The 14,557-nt window shown below is 40.3% G+C and overlaps 1 protein-coding gene across 14 annotated transcripts in view; it reads left to right on the forward strand.

The window, feature by feature from the left end:
* Positions 1 to 14,557, forward strand: part of PXK (PX domain containing serine/threonine kinase like) — a 67,759-nt gene that overhangs the window by 27,729 nt on the left and 25,473 nt on the right. For all 14 annotated transcript variants that reach the window (XR_012489719.2, XR_012489720.2, XM_074313184.2 and 11 more), the window contains exons 4-7: positions 3,855 to 4,035; positions 10,533 to 10,610; positions 11,106 to 11,179; positions 11,729 to 11,803. Coding sequence is in view for 12 of the 14 variants with exons in the window: in XM_074313184.2 (XP_074169285.1) it covers positions 3,855 to 4,035; positions 10,533 to 10,610; positions 11,106 to 11,179; positions 11,729 to 11,803 (408 nt within the window). In the remaining 2 variants the exon portion in view is untranslated. The remainder of the gene's footprint in view (positions 1 to 3,854; positions 4,036 to 10,532; positions 10,611 to 11,105; positions 11,180 to 11,728; positions 11,804 to 14,557) is intronic.

A 14,557-nucleotide genomic window follows, 5' to 3' on the forward strand; every position in this document is an offset into this window, starting at 1 on the left:
TTTCATACTATAGAAATAAAAATTAACTTACTAGCCCACTACCAGAGGTAGCTATTCTCAAGCAGCAACTTTAGATATTTTTTGTGCGTATATAACTATCCTGGGCACACATTCTCATTCTCTCTCTCTCTATTTTTCTCTTTCACACACACACATACGAGATTAATAGCCTGAAACTTAATAGAGTTTTTAAAAGAAATAAATCAGTTGTATTTTCAGTAATATATTACCTTTGATTATTCTATATTACTTAATTCTCCTGAACAAAAAAATAATGATAATAAAGTGATTGGCTTAGATACCATGTTTCTCCGAAAATAAGGGGGAATATTATTTTATATAATTTTTGCTCCAAAAGCGCATTAGGGCTTATGTTCAGGGGATGTCGTCCTGAAAAATCATGCTAGGGCTTATTTTCCGGTTAGGTCTTATTTTTGGGGAAACACGGTATGTACTAGCTGAGTGATGTGCTTTCTTCATAAGGATGCTTTTTTATTTAGCTAATAAAGAAACTGCTTTTAGGTAAAGCCTAATTGTGTGAATGAGGAAAATGACCTGAAATTTGTGTCTTATCTAGCAGTGAATTATGCCCTGGTAGAAAATTCACTCGAAGTGTGCTCTGGCATACTTTCATAATTAGGTTGGAGAAATAGGCAATTTAGAGTTGTCCGCCAACCTTTTCATCTTGTCCAATATCAAGTTCAAGGTCTTCATTGCTGTTTGAAAAATACAGAGTGGAACAGGCTAAATTAGGTTTGCCCACATGGGTGGTTTAGATTACAGCCTTGTCTGAATTCAGGATGGCCTTCTCTCAATCAATACAGATGCCATTTGGACTGCTCTAATCTAAGCACCAGTGTAAAATAGCACTGCTTTTTGAAAGGGATTTTGCTCATTAAATTAAGATACCAATTTGATGCTTTATTTTTTAAGTTTAAAAAATAGACTTGGAGTTTTAAATGATCTGGAAAATGATAGTATATTGAGCACCTGCATTTATTTTTTTCTCCCTCCCGGAGCCACTCAATTTACAACAGTAAATTGATCTTACACACACACACACACACACACACACACACACACACACACACACACACACACACACACACACAGATAGGAGAGGAGAAAACTACAAAACATTTGAAACTAAAAATTCAGTGGGTGAGAGCTTGTTGCAGAATCCAAGACCGGAAAGAACCCGAGCGGCACTCAGAGAGTTAGGAGAGTCACCTTTATTATGCCCGCGGGCTCAGCGGGATCCTTCCCAAAAGACTGAGCCCCTAGCAAGGTTTTGAGCAGGTTTTTTTGGGTTGGGGACTTCCTTGAGTTGGGGAAGGGGTAGGTGTCTTCTGGTGATTGGCTCAAGGTGTGGCTTGGAGGGGGTTATGCGGAAGTGGGCTGGGGCTTAGGCTGGGGACTTCTCTGCCTGCTTGGGCCACCATTTTAGGTCGGTTCCATGTGGCAAGGAACCATTTTAAGGTCAGTTTCCCCATCAAGCTAACTAATTAAGCAAGTAGGGAGGGCAGAATTTTGACATGGGGGGTGGATAATCCCACTGGGTCCAGTTTACACCACAGAACTTCTAAAAGCTTTAGCAATTGACAGTACAGGGCCTGCTTTCAGAGTGGGGTAAGGTCAAGCTAAAATCAGGAGTTGAAAGTATGTTTAAGAAGCAGTCAGCTTCCCAGATCTCCTCCATCTGAGCAACTTCTGCCTGGCCTTCTCCCGCCAGCAGAAAACTAGAAGTTTATTTCCTGGAGAGGGTACAACAGTCTTTGGACTGGGGAATGTAGGCCCAGCTGAAAATATTTACATAATAAATAGCATAGATTTTGCCCCCAGCCCAACCCTTGTTCTTCTCTCCTCTCCTGCCGTCTTTCTCTCAGTTTTCTGAATACTGGCAGTCAGACCTAGACCCTCTGGGCAGGAGCCCGGAAGATTCGTTTTTGGGGATCGGCCCAGCCTAAGAGGAAAGAGCTAAAGACTCTTTCTCACACTAAATACATGTCACAAGTTCTTCCAGTGACAAAGCTGAGGGAGGTCATGTGCTACAATGAAGCCCACAGAGGACAAGCCCCAGACACTTACCCGGAGCTTCTAGTTAGCTTTTGGTGCTCACGTGAAAGTATGAGCAGACAGCCAGGGGTCACCAGATTTGCACATGAAAGGTAAAGACCAAAACAAACAGGAAAGAAAAAGAACCTTTAGGAAGCAGAATAAATACAGGAAGAACAACATTTCAGGCACTTCAGAAAAATTATCTTTTCTAATCTCAGTGAGATAAGAAATTGCATTACATTCAGGATGTTATTAAGAAAAAAAAGAAAAGAATACTTAGAAATAAAAAAAAAAAAGATAGTAGAAATGAAAACTCTTTAGAAGGGCTGAAAGATAAAGGAAATACCCAGAAAACTTTTTCAGTAAAAATAAAAAAGTTTAACAAAGGTGTGAAATCGGAGGGAAAAGATAAGAATAGAAGATCAGTCCAAAAAGTCCAATTTTGGAAAATAGAAGTTCCGGAAAAAGAAAGCAAAGGGCATGTAGGGGAAGAAGTAATGACCTCATGTAAGAAAATACCAAAGAATATAAGGATGTTATTAGTTTCTAGATTGAAAGGGCTAAGTACTCAGCATAGAGGATGAAAGTCGATCCACATAAAGGCACATGGAATTCACAAACTGACGTCAAAGAGAAGATCCTCAAAGTTTCTAGGGAGAAAAAAAAAAAAATCCGGAATCAAGAATCTACTGCTTGAACCTTTAGCAACAGCACTGGAAACTAGAAGACAATGAGGTAGTTCTTAAAAATTCTGAAGGAAAAATATTTCCAACTTAGAATTCCACATCGAGACTCACTATCAATCAAGTGTGAAGGTAAAATAAAGACATTTACACATGCAAGTTTTCAAGACTTTTGTCAGTGTCTAAAAGGGGGGCAAGGGAAATCAACTTTGGTGGAGGATGCCTAAGAAAAAGGAAGGAATGGATATCGATAGGGTGTTCAGCAGGCGAAAGACAAAAGCACGTCCAGCATGATGGTGAAGGGAGCTTCCCGGACGCCAGCTGTGTAGCAGGGGTAGGGACCATCCGTCCTGCTTGAAGCAGGTCGGTGAGGTCTGGAAGATACTCCTCAAGATGAAACCAATGCATCTCTGTCTCTGAATATGTTGAGAAAGGGCTTAGACGGAAAGTTTGGAGTTGAGAGAAAACTAAAAAGCTAGACTGCCCGCTGACAAAGTAAGCATGGTAAGCATGACTCTGGCTCAGTCGTGAATATCAATTACCTAATGTAAACATGAATACTGTACTAAATAAAACAGCTATATTGGAAGGGTTAGAAATCAGATGTATGTGGGATGAGGTCAGGATTGTGAAAGAGAACTTAATCCCCTTCTTTCACGATGGGAAATTTATAGATAGTACCTAAAAATGAAAAATCAAACTATAACAATATAAACATTCCCCAATGCTGAAAGATTGGTTCAAAGAATTGAATATGGTTGTCTCTGGAGAGTGAGGAATGGATATGTCACCTGGTGGCATGGGAATGTTATGGGATTGTGGATAATAATAAAAGAACTGTTTGACTTTTGAAATTATGTTCATGTATAAGTTTGATAAAAACAAAAACACATTAAACTATGTTTTATAGTTGCTATGCTTAATGTAGTATTTCATGAACTCTAAAACACACAGTTTTTTCACATTTTCATAATATCATTGAAATTAGGATGCATCTTAAAATCTATGGTGTCCTAAACTTGGAATATGATGGCTCAGGATTCTGTTACTGTGTCTTATTTGAGAATGACATGAGTATAATTTTCTTTTTGTTTTTTGTTTTTTAAATTAAAGGTTTCAGGTCTAAGTCTTCCTCCCAAAAAATTGATTGGTAACATGGATCGTGAATTCATAGCTGAGAGGCAGAAAGGTCTTCAGAACTATCTCAACGTGATCACCACAAATCATATCTTGTCTAATTGTGAGCTAGTGAAGAAGTTTTTAGACCCAAACAACTATTCTGCAAACTACACTGGTAAGCGAAGGGATCTGTGCACTGTGGTCACGTGGCGAAAGAGGCTTTGTGCTTTGCTGGAGATAAAATATGTGGGAGGAACTATTTCCAAACGGGAAGATGTGTGCATTTGTTATGGGCATTATTCACTTACTAATCCTTACCTGATGGTAATTTACTGTAGCTGTATAAAAAGAAAATAGTGACTTCTAACATGTTTGTAATGTCTGCACAGAAAAATATGGAAGAGAAGTTATTGTGTCTGTGTGCTTACAGTCTTGTCTTTATTATCTTCCCTGACGGAACAGAGTAAATAATCCATGCTAATCTATACAGTAATCTCAGTTTGATTTGTATTTGGCTCCACTTTTGTATTTACTAATTACAGTGGGTCTGGTTTTCCTCAGAATTTCTTAAACACAATAGTGATTCAGAAGTGTCCTCTCTCTGTCTTCCCAATTGTTGGCTGAGACCCACTCAGTGCAAAGCATAAGGAGATTGTGGTTGTCTTCCAAACCTAGATCAGGGCAGCCGGGGACTGAGGAGGAAAGGGGACCAATTCCACAGAAAGCTAGCATTTATAACCTAAGCTGGGTTCAGCAGAATGAGTGATGTAATATTGAATTCACTCTGGTGTGGCCTTGAAGAGACCAATGGAAACTATCATAGTCCTGAACCAATGACTAGAATTCAAATGATTACTTAAAGCTAAACCATGCTTACAGGCTAAGTGGAACTCTGGGTATTATTAATATTAAGAAGCTGATTTCCTTGCTAAGAGAATAGATTGCTTACATGCTACTTTTTGCGTTCTTAAAATACTGTTTTTGAAGTAATTAGAGGGAGGCATTTTTATTCCTAGTTCAGAGAGGGAAATAGAGGTCTACTTGTCAGGCACCAAACTTTTCTGCACCACAGAATCATCTGGGGAGCTTTAAAAAAATCCTGTTGCCCAGGCTGCACTTCTGCCAATGAAATCAGAATCTCTGCGGATGGGGCTCATGGTTTGTAAAGCTCCCCAAGAGATTCCAATATGCAGCTGAGTTGGAAAACCACGGCCTTTGGGCTTTAGTACTCACACTGTGGTCCTCTGACCAGCAGCTCTAGCCTTACTGGGCGCTCGTCAGAAATGCAGAATTCAGGCCCATCCCAGACCTACTAATCAAGCTCTGGTTTTAACAAAGCCACCAGGTGATTTGCATGCACTTTCAAGTTTGAGAAGCCTCTCTCTAGAATGTACCTACTGTCTTCTAATGGAAGTGCCTGTAGGAGAAAGAAAAATGCCTTTCCAGAATGCAACTGAGTGAAGGAAAGTTTATTTCAAATTCACATTTACTGTAGATTACCAGTTGAACATTGAGTTGTTACAAGGCTTCTGTTCACTCCCCACTTGTGTTTTGCTTCTCATAAGAGAAAAGGCATCACAGCACTGGGGCTCGCATCACAGCACTGGAATATCTCGCATTCTTTCAGAGTAGCATCTCTCATAGCTTTCATTTCTTCCATGCTTCACCTCGATTGTTCCCCAGAGTGTCAGATCGTGGACTGTTTGGATTGACTTATCAAATCAGCCCGAATGCAGCCCTGTTCATTGATTTGTTCACATTACTTTTTGAGAATGCCTGCTAATATTCTCCTGAGGGCAAGCATCGAGGTGTAGTGGACACGTGATGATGTCGTGATTCCACAAACTCTGTCTGTGCCTGTTCCGCATGCGGGATGCAGGGCTGGTGTTGGGGGTGCAGGCTCGAGGAAGACGCTCTCTGTGCTGTCAGGGAGCTTGTACTAGAAGTACACTGAGTCACCTGGGGTGAGAGCTAGGAGGGATCTTGAAGAGGCACATCAAGATGTACCCCCTCGTTTTATAGGTGAGAGGCCCCCCAGGAGGGAAGACCTTACCTCCGGTTGCACATTTGTGTGATTTGTCTGAGTGTTTTCCAATTAAAATGCTGCTCAGACCAATCCCTGTATTTCCTTCTGCTGTAAGTCTCTCACATGCTGCTATTGTCCTTGATCTTCCCCCTCTCCCCCAGCTTGGTGGAGAGTCAGGAGTCCAAAGCAGATGTGGTCAGGGGTATAAGAAGGCCACAAGATACGCCACTAGAACCCAAATGCTCAAGGAGCCGCCACTATTTAGACGGCACAGTCCTGTCATGGAACAATAGGGGATGGATGCTGTTTTCAGAGAGATGCTGATTTATTTCCCCCTTTAAATGAAATGTCAGAATTTGTGTTGCCTCTAGGCTGAATCACCCGTAGTCTCAGGAAAGGGAAACCCAGGCTTCCTTCCTCCTCACCCCGGCTTGACGGAGCCATTCCCCGGAAAGCCAGGCAGACTTGTTCAGCGCCCCCAAACTCAGCGTGGCCATAGTCAACTGTGGGGCCGTTGTGAGATGTTCATATGAATTAGCAAGTCTAACTGGACCAGCTGCTGTACAGGGAAAACAGGCGTCTTCCAGTCATGAGGGGTTTGTGTTGGGACACACCACCACCACCACCTTACTTATTTTATTAACGAGGCATTTCTATCATTTAAAAGCCTCATTGCACTGTAGCTGTCTTTCCACTTCAAACCTCAAACTCTCTCAGAGTAAGCGGGGTTTCAGTGTCCACACAGAAGTCCCTGGGAGGCCTGGGTCCTAGTCCCAGCTTTGTCCTTGGCAGCATTTTCCCTCTGTGGGCCTCAGGGTCTGGGCCTAGAAAACAAGAGCTGGCGGGGGGTGGGCAGTAGACTGGGGAGTGTGGACGCTCCCTTCTGGTCTTAAAGCCCCAGGCATCCCATGAATAGGTTATAGTGGTGGGCTCCCAGATTAAAGGAGGGAAGGAGGGACTGGGGGTGGCGGATTGTATTCAGAACAGGAGCCGGGTGCCATGGAGACGTTGGAGGCTCACGTCTGCTGTACAGGCCTCTGCGACACCACTCCTGGTAGTAGCCCAGCTGCAGGACTGGAGGGTCAGTGTTCCCTGTAGTCGTCCCATGGGGCCAGGATCTAGGAGCTCAGGCTACACGTAGTGAGGGCAGCTGGTATGTTCTGAGCTGAGAAGTCTGAGTTCTGTGGGAAGCTCAGGATGGACTTGAAGGCTTTGCTCTGCGTTTCCTGCCTGGGGCTTGTTTATCCGCATGTACTGAGCATGCAGTTTCCCCCGTGTCAGTCAGTGCTAAAGAAATAGAGGGCAGATGCCTTCCTTTTAATGGATTTCATGTTCTAATGGGAGAGAGCATCCATCTCCATTGAACATGTATTAAACTCTTAATTCTTGCTGCATCAAATATTTATTGAGCACTTACTATATGCCAGATGCTAGGAGTACAGCAACAAGGAAGGAATAGTCATGTTCTCCCCACCACCAAGGCACTTATGCTGGGAGATTGACAGGTGAACACTGGCATGGTAAACTCAAGGCAGCACTTTGAGGGTGGAGATGGGGTTGCAGATGGAAGGTGGAAGTAGGCTTCTCAGGAGAGGTGATACCTACAGTAGAAGTTAGCCAGGCTGAGAAGCAGAGCCCAGTGCTCCAGGAGAGAGGTATTTCCATATGGCTGTGAGCTTTACCCAGATTACGATCTATCGTTCCAGCCGGAGTTTATGATCTGGTGGAAGAAAATAGCCCTAATACAGGAAGGACTGTGAGAGACTCCCATAGGAGAGGGACAGATAAAGCACTGGGAGTGTACAGAGGAGGGAGGGCGGGGATTCTCGCTAGGGGAGCAGCAAATTTGGGCTGAGTCTGTCAGGACAGACGGGCAGGAACAGAAAATGCTGAGGGGTGGGGACAGGCCAGTCTTTGGTGACCAAGGGAGGCAAATCGCAGGGTGAAGAGAGTGTGGGGCACCACATGTTTGGGAGATAAAACCAGAGCTAGGCTGCACACTAGGTTTAGAAGCTGGGTCTTGACTTGGTGAGGAAATGGGGCACCAATAAAGGCTTCTAAACAGAAAAGTAGATGTTTAGGATTGAAGTATGTTGCCTGAGATTGGAAAGAGGGGGTTAATATTGGGAGCATAGCATTCATGTAACTTACTTGACAATAAATCATAGTTTAGTGGAAAGAAAACGTCCTTTCTACAGTTACAGCTATTTCCCAGTCCTCAATTTATCAGTAACAAATCTAGCATGCTCCACTTGTTCAGCTATTTCCCCATTCCTAAAACAATGTATGGTGCATAATAGCATACGGTAAATACACGTTGAACAATGATTTTGTGGGGAATTATGAGTCACTGTTAATTTTGAACCAACTGTCCTTCACAATCTCTTAGAATGACATTGTCTCTTTTTTTTTTTAAATTTTATTGGGGAAGGGGAACAGGACTTTATTGGGGAACAGTGTCTACTTCAGGACTTTTTTCCAAGTCAAGTTGTTGTCTTGGCGCAGTTCAGCTCCAGGTCCAGTTGCTGTTGCTAGTTGCAGGGGGCGCAGCCCACCATCCCTTGCGGGAGTCGAACTGGCAACCTTGTGGTTGAGAGGACACACTCCAACCAACTGACCCATGGGGAGCTCAGCGGCAGCTCAGCTCAAGGTGCCGTGTTCAATCTTAGTTGCAGGGGGCGGAGCCCACCATCCCTTGCGGAACTCGAGGAATTGAACTGGCAACCTTGTGGTTGAGAGCCCACAGGCCCATGTGGGAATCGAACCAGCAGCCTTCGGAGTTAGGAGCATGGAGCTCTAACTGCCTGAGCCACCGGGCCGGCCCGACATTGTCTCTTAGAAGGATCATTATTTTTCATGATCCTTCTCGAAGTTGATAAGAATAATTTTCACTTAAAAGAATTTCAAGTTTGTTTACATTTGTTATTTTGGAAATACTAAAAACATTTTATATCAACATTAATTGTAGGGGAGGTACAGAGTTCCCAGTGTTGGTAATGAAATTTATGTGCTTCTGCCGCACCCAGTCCCTCCGAATGGTTTATCAAATTGCGGTAATTAGAACAAATGTAAATGGAGTAAGTTTTGTATTTGCTCGGCACATCTTTTATTCTGTGTGGATAGACTGATACTTTACATATTGAGTCAATAAACAAATAGCTAGTGGGTTTTCTTCCCCAAATCTCTTAACTCATAATGTACTGTAAAGCACATCAAAATGATATTGTGTGCCAAGCTCTCAGCATGGTAATTCCAGACTGTCATTTTGACATATGGAGAACATTTTTGCCCAACCCCTTATGCTTCACCAGTCTTCCTGGAATGCTAGGCAGAGGTGAATTGCCACAGTGAATTTGCAGGATTTCTTTTTGCTTTCAGGGAGCAGTAATGTTTCATTTACTCACTGCATCGAGGCAAAGTTGCAACTTATAAATGTTGCTTTTTGCAGGAAATGTAAAAGAGAGTTATTCTGATAATTTCTTAATACAATGAACTTTAAAGGACTTCCTCTTCTCATTGTCTTCTTAAAAGGAGGAAACATTCTCATGTTAAACACAAAAAGAAGGATTTTTTTTCCAGTAAACAGTCACACCGTCACTTCCCACAATAGAACCGTGTTGTTGCTGTACATAGATGTTTTGCTAAAACACTGGCTTTTATTTCCAGCATATTTTTAAGGCTAATCACTTCTTTGTTGGTGAGAACTGTAATTCCTTGAAGAATGAAGGCGGGACAAATATCACTTGGAGAAACATTAAATACTGTTCCAAGCCAACCTTAGAATATTTTGAGTTTTGTGCCTGGGTTATGGCCTGGTGCATACTCGTATATTGAATTTTTGGCTTACACCAACTACTTTACATATTTTAGGTCTTCTAGTTAAAAAAAAAAATATATATATATATATACATATATATGTATATATATATGTATATGTGTGTGTGTGTGTGTGTGTGTATTCTCATCATTACCGTGTTACCCCTAAAATAAGACCTAGCTGGACAGTCAGCTCTAATGCATCTTTTGAAGTAAAAATTAATATAAGATCTGGTATTGTATTGTATTATATTATATTGTATTATATTATATTATATTATATTATATTATATTATATTATATTATATTATATTATATTATACCGGGTCTTATAGTAAAATAAGACCGGGTCTTATATTAATTTTTGCTCCAAAAGGTGCATTAGAGCTGATTGTCTGGCTAGGCCTTATTTTCAGGGAAACATGGTAGTAATTAACTACTTTTTTTCTTTAATAAACTTTTTACTTTGGAATAATCTTAGATTTACGGAAAAATGACAGTGATAGTACAGAGAGTTTCCATATACTACTCACCCAATTTCCCCTGATGTTAACATCTTACATAACCATGGCATGTTTATCAAAACTAAGAAATTAACTACAGATTTTGTTCTAGATTTCACAGTCTTTCCACTAATGTCCTTTTTCTGTTCCAGGATTCAGTCTAGAATCCCACATTGTGTTTAGTCTGTGGTTTTGTGTGTTTTTTTGTAATTAATTTTTTTAAGACGTTCATAGACTAATAAGGATTTCATTTGCAAGGATAATATCTTAAGCAGATGGTGCTTTCCTGGTATATTTGACTAATGAGTTTCTAAAATGTCTTTGCAGAGATTGCCTTACAACAGGTTTCCATGTTCTTCCGATCAGAACCGAAGTGGGAGGTGGTGGAACCACTGAAAGACATAGGTGAGAAACTGGCATACCCATTTGTTACAAAAGATCATAGAACTGGATTCTTTGTCATGCTTTCCTATATGTAGCCCAAGAAAGCTCTTAAATGCAGGTGATTTCTTTTTCTTTCTGACTCCTACTGCTTGAGGACACAGTCCTTAACTTTTAACACTTAATGAATCTTGGTTAAAGCCCCATCTGAGGACTTTGATGATCGTAAGTTATACTTTAAGAATCATCATTCATTCCTCATCTATCCTTTAAACTAAATCTAAACTGAAGCGCTGTTTTCCTATTTCTGTGGATAATTTCTTTGCTGTTTTTTTTTTTTTTTTAGTGTAATCTTTGCCATGTCATCATCACCAAATGATTGTTTTTCTTGTGCTTATACGAGTATAGCTATGGATAACATTGCCAAACTTAATTTTTATTAATTACTCACTCAATGAAACTTACATCAATTGGCATTAAAATTATACAGCTATAAACACGTTTTTGCTTTTATGGCAGGTTGGAGGATAAGGAAGAAATATTTCTTGATGAAGATTAAAAATCAGCCAAAGGAACGGCTAGTGTTAAGCTGGGTAAGCTGGTTTTTTGCTTCAGTCTCATTTCAGGGACTTCAGATGGGTTTATGAAAGCAGATACTGATAAGAGAATCATGAAATTACATTGTGCTCCTGAATGATGTTGTAAAGTCCCCCATCAAAGAAGACTCATCTCACTATGCTTATGCAGTTGGCTATTTTGATGTGATTATATTTGATCAACTAATAAACATTTGGAAAGAAGTAGGAACAGCTTAAAATTGTTCTCTGGAACCTCTTTAGGATTAACAGTTTTTCAGTTTGTTTTAAAGAAAGTACTTGGGCATTACTTGGTTATCTCTCACTTTGGGAATTCCAGTAATGCATTTGGCTAATGGAATTCAATGAGATTACAATTAAGTCCTGCTATTTATATGTTTATATTCTATCTCCAGAAAGGCCTTGAGGTATCAAGACTTAGGTTGTTTTCATCTTTGGTTTACATTCATATATTTGGACAAATGAAAAAAGGAAAAGACATAAGGAATTTTTTTTTCTTTTTTGATGACTAAGGTAGCACCTTGATATTTCCTCCCATGTTTTCAGGCTGACCTTGGCCCCGACAAGTATCTGTCAGATAAAGATTTTCAGTGTCTAATCAAACTTCTGCCTTCCTGTTCGGTGAGTACAAGTCCTTCTGTTATTCTTTGTGCTGATGACAAGTTCACAGTGTGTTCTTGTGGGTGACCATGGACAGAAGAGCTAGACATACTCTATAGCAGGGGTGTCCAAACTGCGGCCCGCGGGCCAACTGCGGCCTGCAATCCATTTTTAATTGGCCCGCAGCAAATTCCAAAAACATGTTTAGTTTACTTCAATAAACCAGGTGAGGCAATACATACTTCACCTCGAGTGAGTGGCCCAGCTGTTTGTGTATTTTACCGCATATGGCCCTTGGTAAAAAACGTTGAACAAAGTTTGGACACCCCCTGCTTTATAGGCTTAAAAGAATGGAGAGGTACAGTGGGTTTCAGTTCAGACTGCAATTGCTCAGGCCTAGTCCCATAGATTGGAGGCTGTTTAAAATGGTATTCATGACACAGAACCCATGAAACGTCATAATTTAAAGTATCCTTTGTGTTTTAAGCAAATATCAGAGGAGGGACTAGCTACTTTGTTCTTGGTGAGGATGTTAATATCAGTGGAATTAAAAAGCTATTCTAGCCTGAGAAAACAGAATAATACGGATTTAAGTAAGCTGGTAAGAGAAAGGCAAAATAGCCCTTTTGCTATCTGAGTTACTACTATGTTTCCCCCAAAATAAGACCTACCCAGACATCAGCTCTGATGCGTCTTTTGGAGCAAAAATTAATATAAGACCCGGTCTTATTTTACTATAATATAAGACCGGGTATATAATAGAATAGAATAGAATATGTAATATAAAATACTGGGTCTTATATTAATTTTTGCTCCAAAAGACACATTAGAGCTGATTTTCTGGCTGGGTCTTATTTTTGGGGAAGCTCAGTATTGTCACAGGTGGCCTCTAGGAGTACCTGGCATTATTTATGCTAATCCAAGGCCTTCGGTGGAAAAGAACCACATTAATCTATTTCAAAATAGATGCAGCAGGATGTCTTTAGGAAAAGACTGATCTGGCCAGAAAATTCAGTTAGTGTTGATGTTCTTTATCTGTGGTCTGCATGAGGATGTAGAATGAGTCACTCATGGACTGAGCACAGTTATGCTGACCTGTCCAGTTGGGTTGGCAAGTTCATTTCTGAAGATAGAGTGTCTTGTCACGCTAGCAAAACCAAGCTTTTAATGAGGTGTGATGTGTAGCCAAGAAAAATGCTGTGGTCTTTGAGTTTGATTAATTGTGTGACACAGGCTGTCAGCACTCAATTCTAAATTTCTTTTAATGGATATGCTTTTTAAAAAGAAGTTAGTGCAGACAAGTGATACGTATTAATTGCAGAAAAGTCAGAAAACACAGATAAGCAAAAATAAGAAAATGTAACTGACCCGTAATCCCAACCAACCAGAAATATGAACAAAAATATTCAGTTGTTACTTTTCTGGAATTTCATATGATTTTTTAAAAAGTACATACATATTATTTTAAAACTTATTTTTTTTTGCTAATAGTATACCATGCACACCTTTTATTGTCTAAGTATAGTATAACATCATTATAATTGGCGGCATAGAATTATCCTTGACTGTACCTCAGTTTACTCAACTAATCTCAATATTTGGATCACCTCTAGTTTCTTTTCTCTCTTTTTTTAAAAAGCCGTAGTGAACAATGTTAGCTAAGTGTTTATATCCATTTTTATTTTCTTGAGATAAACAACTTGAATTAATTAGTAAGTAATTACAGGGAGATATGTTGAGACTATGTATCCTGTTCTTCATCATATGCACTGGTTTTAGCATTCATTGAGATTTTCTAACTCCAGCATTCCTCTTATGTTTATTAGTTGGCATTCTACTGTAAGGAAGAGTTTCCTGTTCGCCCTTCCTTATTTACGTATATCAGTATGGACTCAAGGATTTTATGTTATTTATTAGGTTTCTTTTTGGGGTGATGAAACTGTTTTAAAGTTAGATTGTGTGATAGTTGCACAACTCTATGAATATACTGAAAACCATTGTATACTTTAAATAGGTGAATTGTAATGCTATGTGAATTATATTTCAGTAAAGCTAGTAAAATAGCAACAGCAACCATTTTGATGTGATGGTCAGGAGAAACTTCATGATCAATTACTATATTTTCCTGGGCACAATTACTACATTTTCCCTCAACCCATTTAACCCCTACCCCCCAAATCATTGCATAACTCAGCTCCCATGCGTTTAAATTTTTATGGTACTGCTTTGAGCTAATGGACATTGTAATACCTGTCTGGAGCCAGTTGGTTGATGTAACCAAAATTTCAGGTCCTATGACTATTTTCCTTTCGGTCATTAATAATTTGTCTTACTCCCCACCGCACTTGGTTGACGTCAGTCCCCATCTCAGGAGGACACCGGGAGTCATCATATTACATACTTCGGGGGAAGGACAGAAAGATTCATGCTAGCTGCTTTGGAAAAGGGCCAAGATGCCAAAAGATGCTACTTTTGCTTGTTTTCTGGCTGTCGTGCTCCCTGGCTTGGCACTGTGCAGCAATGTGGAATGTTAGGCAAAGTTGTGAATGAAGACGCATTTAATCTGGTCCCCACTTGGCTGTCCTAGGATTCGGCTTTATTTTTCACCAGTTTACAGAGGCAGAATATTAAAACCACTATTCTAGAAACTTAGACCTTCCCTCTCTTCCACCACACTTCTGCCAGGAACTCTGAGGACACACATACCAGAGCAGATGTCTTTGCATGTAAAGTTTACCAGATCAGTTACCTGCTTCCTTTTGTCAGTATTGTTTA

Source organism: Rhinolophus sinicus, chromosome 5 (assembly GCF_057876585.1).
Source record: "Rhinolophus sinicus isolate RSI-liver-muscle chromosome 5, RSI-T2T, whole genome shotgun sequence".
Classification (NCBI taxonomy): domain Eukaryota; kingdom Metazoa; phylum Chordata; class Mammalia; order Chiroptera; family Rhinolophidae; genus Rhinolophus; species Rhinolophus sinicus.